An 11,297-nucleotide genomic window follows, 5' to 3' on the forward strand; every position below is an offset into this window, starting at 1 on the left:
AGCTCCGGCTGAGTCGGCACAGCGGTCTGCCACCTAGTTCGGAATGCTGGCCGCTCAGGAAGTCGGATATAAAAGAAAAACTCCTTCCAGTGTTTGTTGGAGGTCGGCATGTTATCAAAAAATTTAAAGCCTATTCTACTTTGGAAAATGAAAGTGCCCGGCTCGGATTGTTTGGGGTAGAAGAAGAAGTGGAATATTTTGGGGTCAAGAGGGATACTGTGCAGCTTGAAGAGGACGACCACCCCGCTCAGCAGCCTAAAGGAATTCGGCACAAGTTGGCCGAGCGGGATGCGAAATAGTTACAAACCTCTACAATAAAGGGATGGGTAGGAAATCTAAGGCCACCTTGGAATTGGTCTAAAAAGAAACAGATTGTGCCGATCGGCGGATCATGCGGTCGGTCAGTCGGGTCGGCTATAATTATTTCATAGTTGTTGGGAATCCCATACGTCCGAACAAGGCGCCGAGCACCCTCCTCATCAAGCCGACTCTCCATGGTCATATACCAGGGACCGTGAACGTTGGTGGCGGGTTCAGAGGAACTTGCCATCTCGGAGAGGCAAGAGGGTAGCAAGAAATCGAAAGAAGGGGAGCGAAAGAGGCGAAATGAGCAGGGAAAACCTAGTAAGTGAAGGAAGAAGACTCACTGAGAAGGAAACGGGCGGAAAAGATCACCGGGGAAAAGGTAGCAGCCGGAAACTGGGACTGGATCGTCGGAGGCTACAGCGGCAGGGGAGGCAGACGGAGGAAGCACGAGCAAGCATGCGGCGAAGGGAGAAGACGGAGGCTTTATATTGCCGAGGTTGGTTGGCCTCCGCCGTCGGATGCAGGTCACGAAAGACGAGGCCTTCATCCGACCGTCTATTTCAAAGCAATCGCGTCCCATCGTACTAAGCATCGCCGCCACGTGAGAAGAGCCACGTGGCGCCTTGCCACTAGGCGCAATTAATGCGCGTCATACCGCGCATGCTGCGACTTAATGGGAAGGATTTGCGCGATTTTCGAGAAGATTTAAGCAAGCAAACGTCCACGTTGAACAACAAGGCATCCGAAACGAAGAGCCGAGCGGCTGAATCCGGCATAAGGGCCGAACGGCTAAAAGGAAGATTATGGAAGCGGCGACCGCCCGCTCGGACACATATAGTCCAGTCAGTCGGACTCACTGCCTCCTTCGACTAGACTTGAAGGGAAGGCAAGTGATCCGGCAGTAAGAATGGGGGACCCACTTCCTGAAGGGTCTTAGCTTGAGAACCGATGAAGGGCTGACTAAGCGGTTAATGGCCGAGCCGATCAGCCGGGTTGGTCCGAGCGGAGTTAGAGATAACCCATCCATGGGGTTGGGTGTCCGACGCCAAGGCAGGAGGATCGAAGGGCCGACCGGGAGACCGAACGGCAGGGGCCAAAGAGCCGAGCGGGCAACCCGCCCGGACAAAATAAGGGCGAGGGGACAAAAAGGTGGCCGAGCGGCCTATGCGCTCGGCTCGGGATATGGGATATCGGTAGAAGCATGTCTGATGATTAGGCCGTACACAAGATCGCACGATGGAGGATCTTGTCGTCACATCATGGAAAGGTTGATACAGTAGCAGTATGGCCTCAGGGACGCCTTTTCTGACGGATCCATATCTGGGCATGGCCCTTCTGACAGACCCATGCCTGGGCATGGTCAAATGCAGGTGATTGCTTTGATTGGCGCGCCCAGGCTTCTTCGAGGGGTCTATATAAGGCCTCAATTTCTTCACCGGAGGTATGCACGTTTTCATCTTGAGGCCACCTTTTTGTCATTCCTCGCCTGACTTGAGCGTCGGAGGACCGTCGCCGGGACACCCCTCCCGACTCGGTTTTGTTGCAGGTTCGCCGGAGCACTCGAGGATCTAGCAGAGAGCGCCACGTGCCCAGCGTCCACTGACTCTTGGTTCGGACAGGATCACATATTAAAAATATATTTTAAATATATTTAAAAAATTTAAATTATTATTATTATTATTAATCTTACTTTTTAAAAAAAATAATTTTACTATTTTTGAAATTTAAATTATAAATCTTATATTTTACATATCCCAATTTTAAATTTTAAAATTTATAACTTTTTAATACATAAAATTAAAAAAAAAAATAAACATGGGTGGGCCACACTGGCCCACCCCATCTTTGCTTGAAAGCGTTAAAGACGGTAAACATGTTCAAATAAAGGGGTATTGTAACACCTTTTTACAATATTTTAAATAGCAAAAGAGTGTTATAACACCCCCAATAATATTTGCATTGCAAGTACTCTTATTTATGAGTCTCATAATACATTCAATTATCTTAAAATTATATCATATTAAATAAATATATTTTAAATATGTTTAAAATATTTAAATTATTATTATTTTTTAATAATAATTTTATTTTTAAAAATAATTTTACTATTTTTCAAAAAAAAAATATTAAATTATTTTTAATATATTTATTAAATAAAATAGATGTTTATTTAATTTATAATTTTTTAATAAATAAAATTTTTAAAAAAACACATAGGGTGGGCTGGCTCACCCCACATTGCTTGAACGGGTTCAAGTGAAGGGGTGTTATAACACCCCTTCACAATGGTGTTTAACACCAAGGGGTGTTATAACATCCATTAATATATGCATTGCTGATGTGCTAAAGGTAATGTATTGTGGATACTCTAAGGATGCCTTTGGTTCAAGTTATCATGTATAACCTTGATTATGTGATTACTAAGTAATCGCATAACCAAGGTTATAAGGAATAAACACATAACAAAATATTGTTTGGTTCAACCTAATGCAACAAAAATTTATTTGTTGGAAGGTTTTAATGAATAATCTATTTAATATTTTACTATATTACCCTTAGTTACAAAACCAACCATATATTATTATTATTATTTTTAAACTCTACATTTTTTTATTTTTTCTTTTTCACATTTTTCTTTATTTTTATGTGTATTTTTTAAAGTTTTTTTTAAATTTTTATGTTTTTTTTTATTTTTTTACGTTTTTTTTCTATTTTTTATTTTTTTCTATTTTTTATGTTTTTCCTATTTTTTTTATTTTTATATATATTTTTATTTTTTTAACATTTTTTAAAATTTTTTACGTTTTTTTTTATTTTTTATTATTTTCTATTTTTTATTTTTAATGTTTTTTTACATTTTTTTATTTTTAAAGTTTTTTATTTTATTTTTTTATTTTATATTTTTTCTTTACATTTTTCTTTTTTATCACATTTTTTCTAGGATTTTTTGGATAAAAAAATTTGGTCAACCCCGAAATCAAGAAAAACCTAATATGCGTTTGGTTTGCCCCATTTTTATTTTCATTTTCTGAAAAACGTGTGTTTTTCGTTTTTCAGGAAATGACTTTTCTACGTTTTTCGTTTTATTAGAAAACGTTCTCTCATTTTCTTAAAAATGAATGTGGAAAACGTAAACCAAACGTGTTTTCTATTTTATCATAAAATGAAAAAAGAAAACAGCGTGGAAAACATAAACCAAACGCCCCCTAAGTTTTCAGAGGTTTTCAGATTCTAGGTTGTATGCCTTTTTTGCTGACGTGTCGGGCATGAAACATTATTCAGGAATCATCGATTACGTAAACCAAACAAGGTTTTTGTTGATAACCTTGGATAAATAACTAAAGCTATTAAGGATAACCCCCAATCAAATGCACTCTAACGGCTAACAATGGATAGGTAGTAGAATGAGATGTTGTATCGGAGGTGGATGTTTTTTTAGAGGATTGTGATATTTTTTTATAAATTTTATAATTCAGATATCTAATTCTTTAACCCGATTAATTTTTAAAATGATTATCTAATCCAACGAAAATTTTTCATCGATCATAAGAATAAATTAGAAAATACTTATAAAGTTCTATCTAGTTTTTAAACTTATTTTGATGAAAAATTTCCTCAAGTAGACCGCAACCTTAATTATCGATTTAAAAATGTAACCATCGCACCATTTTTCCCGAACTGTCGCCTCGTGGTGTTTGTAGGCACAGAGGGTAGCATCTTCTTCTTAATAATAGGTGTCAGTATCCAATTCTTGATCATTATTAATCAATTATTAAAAGGTAATCACTAAAGATTATATTACAATCCATCACAAAATAGATGGAGGACCCCTCCATGAAAAAGTTATTCTTTAAAGCAGATTTTAATTGTATGCAAATTTATTTATTTATTTTATTAAATTGAGAAACAGTCCGCAATCCTTTTTTTTTTAAAAAAAATTGAGAATCAGTCTGCTTTATTTTTCTTCTTCAGTATCTAGTGTGACATATGAACATATTTTCCTTGGCTAAATTTCCACTTGATGACGTTCAGAGCAAATTAGATCAACGCATGTAGTGCTAATTAAACTAATTAATTAGCGTATTCTATCTCCCACAATCTTGATAGCGATAGCACAAAACTCTGACTAAATAAAAGTCATTTCGTTCATATCTAGATGTTCTGCTTAGATGCGTAATCAATGACATTATATTCTTCTCTGCAAACAGTGAGCAATTTGTGGCTAGTTAATTAGTTTAAGGTAAACTAAGCAAACTCAGGTACGGTGTCTCTATCCTGATAAATCTTTGATTGCAATTTCTTTCTTCTAATAAAATATATATGATTATAATTTCTTTTGGTTTAAAATCAAACCATTCCAAAATAATTAATCCCGACTTTATTACTTTATATGACAAGCCTGAGAAAGCGTAGATGAAGCAGGCAACAATGGCACGACTCTACCACTCCTTTCTCTGCCTCCTTGTGGTTCTAGGAGCCAGCATCCCCTTCTTCCCAATCGCGAAGGCCACGACAATAGCAGGGTGTTCGAAGGCGGAGAGCGACGCCCTTCTCACCTTCAAAGACGGTGTCATCGATCCCGCCAACCGCTTGTCTTCATGGCAAGGCCAAGTAGACTGTTGTAGATGGAGCGGCGTGGTGTGCCAAAACATATCCAGTTATGTGCATGTTGTGGAGCTCAACCTCGAAGACGATGACTACTTCAACTACCAAACGGCTTTATCAGGTCAGCTCCTCAATCCATCCTTGCTCTCCTTGACATATTTGAGTCGACTCAACCTCAGTGGCAATGACTTCGGATGGACCCAAATCCCACAGTCTGTTGGCTCCTTCAGTAGCTTGAGGTATCTTGATCTTTCTTGGACAAATTTTGGCGGGAGAATTCCTGCACAGCTTGGAAACTTGTCGACCCTCCTATATCTTGATCTGAGCTCGTACTGGTCCTTCTCTGCAACTAATTTTGTGCTGTATAGCCAAGTTGATAGCATGGAGTGGCTAAAACAACTCACTTCTCTGAGGTATCTCAACATGAACGCTGTGAATCTGAATGCAGCCTCCCATGAATGGCTACAAGCAGTGAATATGTTGCACTCACTGGAGGCATTACATTTACCAAACTGTGATCTTGCCATGGTCCCTTCTTCTCTTTCCTTTGTCAACCTCACGGCTCTTGAGATTCTTGACCTCTCGGCCAATTTATTCATGTCCACCTTACCAACTTGGCTGTGGGAATTCAGCAGCCTCTCGTATTTAGATCTAGAAAGTAATGAATTCTATGGCCTCGTACCTGCTGCAGTTGGGAACTTGACGTCCCTTGATACTTTGATCCTTGGAGAGAATAATTTAGATGGAGGAACTATTTCAGCATCAATAACACACCTCATCCATCTAAACACCTTTGATTTCAGCTATAACAACATGAGTGGTGGTGTTCCTGATTGGCTAATGCTCATGACAAATCTCACTCACCTTGACCTCAGTTTTTGCTCCATGAAGGGTCTGTTTCCCGTTGAGATTGGAAGCCTTTCCAATTTGGTCTATCTTGATCTCTCTTCCAATTCATTACAAGGTACTGTCTCCGAACTCCATCTTGCCAATTTAACGACACTGGAAACATTGTATTTGTCCAACAACTCCTTGTCGATTTTGATCAATGAGGAGTGGAATACTACAATGAAACTCAAACACATCGGATTCAGTTCTTGTAACCTGGGACCTCATTTCCCTCGATGGCTTCAGCGGCAGAGATCCATTGTGTCACTGGATTTGTCGAATGCGAGCATTAAAGCAGCTTTGCCTGATTGGTTGTGGAGTTCTTGGCCAGCCCTTGGTGCATTAGATATCTCTCATAATAACATAAGTGGGAGTTTGCCACAATCCTTGGAAGGCATGGAGGAGCTGCAAATCATTATGGCAAGTTCTAACATGCTTCAAGGTGTTGTTCCAACTTGGCCGAGTTCGATGCGAATACTGGATCTTTCTAGTAATTCATTGTCAGGGTCACTACCAACAACATCAGCAGCAGAACATCTTTCATTTTTGTTACTAGCAAATAATCAAATCAATGGAAGCATGCCATCCTACTTCTGCAATATGACATATTTGTATTACATTGATATTTCAAACAACCAAATAGAAGGGGAAATCCCTCCATGTTGGAATTCATCAGAGCTCATTTTCATGAGGTTGTCCAACAATAATCTCTCAGGATCGATTCCTAGCTCTGCCATGAGCCAAAATTTAAGATATTTGAACTTAAACAATAACAGCCTTTCAGGAGAATTGCCTCCATCATTGCAGAATTGCAGTTTGCTGACTGTTCTGGATCTTGGTGAGAACAAGTTATCTGGAAACATACCGATATGGATCGGAGTTAGTTTGCAAGAACTATCGATCCTCAGGCTTCGCTCGAATACTCTCTCCGGTAGCATTCCTCCACAGCTTGCACAGTTGAGTAACCTGCACATCGTTGATCTCTCCAATAACCAACTATTGGGGTTGATACCGAGCTCATTTGGAAATTTTAGCGCGATGATTTCCACTTCGAAATATATTACTGTCCCACGCTTGTTTGGCATACAAAGCTTCCCAAAGTTCATTTTTCGGCCAACAGTAAGCATTACACTTTCTGCAAAGGGACAGGAACTCGGATATTCGACGAGCGCCCTAGATCTTGTAAAGAGTATAGATCTTTCCAGTAATGATCTAACTGGCAAAATCCCCCAAGAACTCGGAGCACTCGTGGCACTTCAAACGTTGAATCTGTCAAGAAATAAACTGCAAGACAGAATTCCAGATATGTTTGCTGGGATACGGTACTTGGAGACACTTGATCTGTCATTCAACAATTTGTCAGGTGCCATTCCTGAAAGCTTGTCAAGATTGAGTATGATCAACCACTTGAATCTGTCTTACAACAACTTATCAGGAAGAATACCATCAAGCAATCAGCTCCAAACGCTTGATGACCCCTATATTTATGCTGGCAATGCCTATCTCTGTGGACCTCCAGTTTCGAACAATTGCTCGGCTACCGCTGTTGTGGACAGAGAAGCCATGGATTATGGGTCTGAATTGGCTTCCTTGTATGTTGGCTGTCTAGTTGGATTTCTTGTGGGACTTTCTGGTGTGTTTATCCTTCTATGCAGGAAAAGTTGGAGGTATTACTACTTTGAAACAATTGACAAATATTATCACAGTTTCAGGGTAAATCAATGGCGATTTCCATCTTGCAACCAACACCGTTGAACTGGGGGATGCATTGTTTGTGCTTAAAACAGAATCTTGCAGCATTAAATAAATATTGTAAATGATTAGAACAATATAATCTAATGTGGAAACCGAACCTCGTAGATTGGACAATGATATCGATGTGTGTTTACTTGTTTTTAACTTGCCCTCTATTTTTTTATACATGTGATCTCGTCCAACAATGGTGGCTAAACATTGAAAAGATTATAAAAGTTATGTTGATAAATTTTGGGTTTATCCTGAAAATTATGAGGGAAGTTGTTCCTCTTGGTAAACTACAAGCCCCGGTGACATAAAAATGAAAAAAAATCTTTACAAGGCATTAAAAAGTCATGAACCTTACAATGAAGTCTATAAATATAGGTGTGAACTAATAAATGTGGGGGTATTTGAATATAAATATTCAAATTGGAGACTCAAAGAATTAATTGCATACAATGCATCGATATACACCAATATATATAATACATTTGGTATCTAAGAAATTATGAAAAGGGCACTAGTATAAAATGATAAGTCTTGAAATGACTTAATATCATTAAAATAGTAGATCTCTATTGGTGAAAATTTTATTGAATATGGAGAATTGTACAGATCCACTAGTTAAAAAAGGTCTACTGAAAGATCAACTATATTACATGTCTGAGGGCATGAGTCTAAAACTCAACATTAAAATTGAGTAGTGACAACCAACCATGTTGATTGGAGATCTCAAGATCATGGTTCAAAGGGACAACTAAGCTACAAGCTTTGAGACACCTAGGAGTAATTACTCAAACTCATCATTCCTAGAGACAAAAGGTGCAACTTGTAAAATGAGTGAAGGATGAACAAAAGTTCTTAATGATCCTATATTACATCACAAGGGGTATAATAGGGTATTACAGGATACTCTTAATAGGAGATCACCTATATAAGTGTGAAGATGGACCGTTTCAATAAAACACTTATGAATCCCAAGCTTTGTCCATAGCCAAAACGAATACAATAGAGAATCAGTAAAAACCTAGGGGCTATTGTGTGGATATGATTGTCTTGGTTTACAATAACGGCTGAACAATTTAAGACATCGTTCATTGGACATCCAAGTAAATCCGATTGTATTCCACTACAGAAAGTTTAAAGTGACAATCTACCTTTCTTGATACGATAGTCTTCTGATGAAACTCTTGTTTGAGACTTGAAATTTATCCATAATTTCTATTCATGTGGGGATTGTTAGAAAATTAGTTTTAGCAACCAATAAACTAAATAGAGATAAGATGAATATTTTACAAGTAGCTAGACCATCGTAAACCAATTTTCCGAGTGAATGAGAAATTAATATCTAATGAAGAGTTGATCCGATATGATTGGATGGAAGTTTGACTGGCACGCGAGTTGAATTTATGGATGAGATTACATGAACACTAACTCTAGTATGCGGAATTATTGTTAATTGAATCAAATTGATTAATTAAAAGATTAGTCCTGATTGTGATATTAGTTAATTGATTAATTAATATTTATAATAAATTAAGTAAATAATTAATTAGGTTAATTATTTGAATTAATGATAATTGACAAGATTTAGTGAAAAATACACCCCATGTTTTTCACCTTTTGGAAAAAATCTTTCATCTCTTGGGAGTAACCCTTCATCCCTATAAAAGAAACACCATTTCTTCCACTGAAATCACTTAATTCTCAATTTGTGAATTCTCCTCTTGAGTTCTCTTCTCTCTCTACTCTCTCTACTCTCTTAGGAGTTTCAAGGCTTCGAAAGTTCGACAGAGTTTGAAATTTGGAATGTTCTTATTTCGAGAAGTAAATTATTGTATCTTGGGAGACGATTGCCAATAAATCGTAACCACCTGGGCGGGATAATATCATCTTAAAGAAAGAAGGTCTAGTCTTCACCTCGACCTTAATACTCTTATACTTAGAGATAAATTTACCCAAAAGGGTTATATCGATATCTGAAGGGATAATTCGACGACCGACAAGATTAGGTCGGTAATAACGATATCAAGAAGAGTATGTCTCTTACCATTTCGATAACTGAACGGGGATGTCAAGAGTATAAATGGGACAAGATCCACATCATCATGCCAAACTCCACTGATTAGAGTTATCGATTCATCATCGGGATAACTAACTAGGACTAACTATTAAATCGATGCCAAACAGAACAATCTCCATACACCAAATTTCTAACCAGATGTAAGATCCCAACAGAATGGCGACACTTCTTGCTACTTGCTAAATGGCAACTGGTTAAATGAAAAGGGTGGATAGAGTAGGCTCAGGCAACAGTTGACGGTACATGCAAGATCTGATAAAGTCCACCGTCATTCATGAGATCGAGCTGCTTTCTGGCCGTTCTACGCAAGGATCGAAACATTGCTTTCTGTACCTTTGTCATTACACCTAATGGAGCACAAGACACTGCTCCATTAGGACCAGCAATGCCTTTCCAGTTACAGAACTCGAACGTCAAGACACTGCTTTTCAGTGATTCCCTAGCCATGTCCTTACTGCTCCTCTTCTTCGCTCCTGCCTGCTACTTTAATATGTGCCATGTTTGTCAACTTCTACAACACTAAATGAGTGAGTCACAGTTCAACCATTTTCAGCTTAAATTAATCAAGTTTAGCCCATTCCATTATCAAAATGTCAATTGGATCAAATTGAAACTAAAAGATAGTTTTATAAACGAATGAAAAGCATGAAGATCAGAAGCAGCATATATAGGAACTGCCACACCGGACTCCAGCATTATCAGTAAATGTGTGAAAAGAAGAGCCAAATGAATATACTTCTGCATGTATAACAAGAACGAGATGCAGATGCAGCCGCAGCCGCAGCCGCAGCCGCAGAGGTACATGCACGTCAAGGACATGGTCCCCATTTAATTTTAGATTACAAGGTTGTTTTTTATGTTTTAAATTAATTAACCACAATGCATAAATTAAAATTTATCCTAAATAATTAGTTTTAGATTCTTGTAAAAAAACTTAATTATTAGAAATTAATGTTGAGGTCTTTCCAACATCAAACTTATGAAACTGGAAAAAGGGTTGGGCTGTGAATTACCGACTGATCAAAGTACAATTCTCACAGGATCTTCCTTCGTTATACTTACGGCCATGCATGGAGCATCCATCCTTTCCCCTACTTTACTCGCTTTACTCTTTTGTTTCCATTTCCATCATTGCTCAGATTTAACGAACTCCAATAAATGCCACCCTTCGAGATCGTTGTCCTCTCTTTAGTGTTTTTAGGTTTAGGACCTCCATAGTTGCGGGAGTTCTTCAAGAATTCCGTCGATGTTATGAGGGATGTAAACAAGTCGAGTAAAGTCAAATTTTGGGATATTCAAGCTTGTTTAATAAAGTAATCAAGCCGAACCGAGCTTAAAATGAACCAAACTTTTGAAATGATTGTTCAAACTTAACTTAGTTTATTTTTTATGAGTTTGATCTTGTTTAAAATTTAACTTAATCTTGGTTCATTTAGATATTATCGAGCTCTCAATTTAAGTTTGGCTTGAGCTTAGTTCAATCTTGATTTAAGCTTGGTTCGAGCTTGATTCATTTAGATGTTATCGAGCTCTCAATTCAAGCTTGTTTGATTATTTGAAACTTTTAGTTGTTTAATTAGTTATTAAACTTGATAATTTTAATTAATTATTTTATTTTATTTTATTTTTATTTAGCATATCAAAAAAAAATTATTAATAAATATGATTCGTGAATATT

General features: G+C 37.7%; 1 protein-coding gene across 1 annotated transcript; it reads left to right on the forward strand.

Moving 5' to 3' along the window:
- Positions 1-4,719: 4,719 nt before the first annotated feature.
- On the forward strand, positions 4,720-7,554 carry LOC121995050 (receptor-like protein EIX1). The gene has a single exon (XM_042548895.1). The coding sequence runs from the start codon at positions 4,720-4,722 to the stop codon at positions 7,552-7,554; it is 2,835 nt and encodes a 944-aa protein (XP_042404829.1).
- Positions 7,555-11,297: the final 3,743 nt, after the last annotated feature.

Source organism: Zingiber officinale, chromosome 6A (genome assembly GCF_018446385.1).
Source record: "Zingiber officinale cultivar Zhangliang chromosome 6A, Zo_v1.1, whole genome shotgun sequence".
NCBI lineage: Eukaryota > Viridiplantae > Streptophyta > Magnoliopsida > Zingiberales > Zingiberaceae > Zingiber > Zingiber officinale.

Bases quoted from the DNA above. Each gene is read 5' to 3' on its own strand.
- LOC121995050 (XM_042548895.1), top strand. From the start codon at position 4,720: ATGAAGCAGGCAACAATGGCACGACTCTACCACTCCTTTCTCTGCCTC.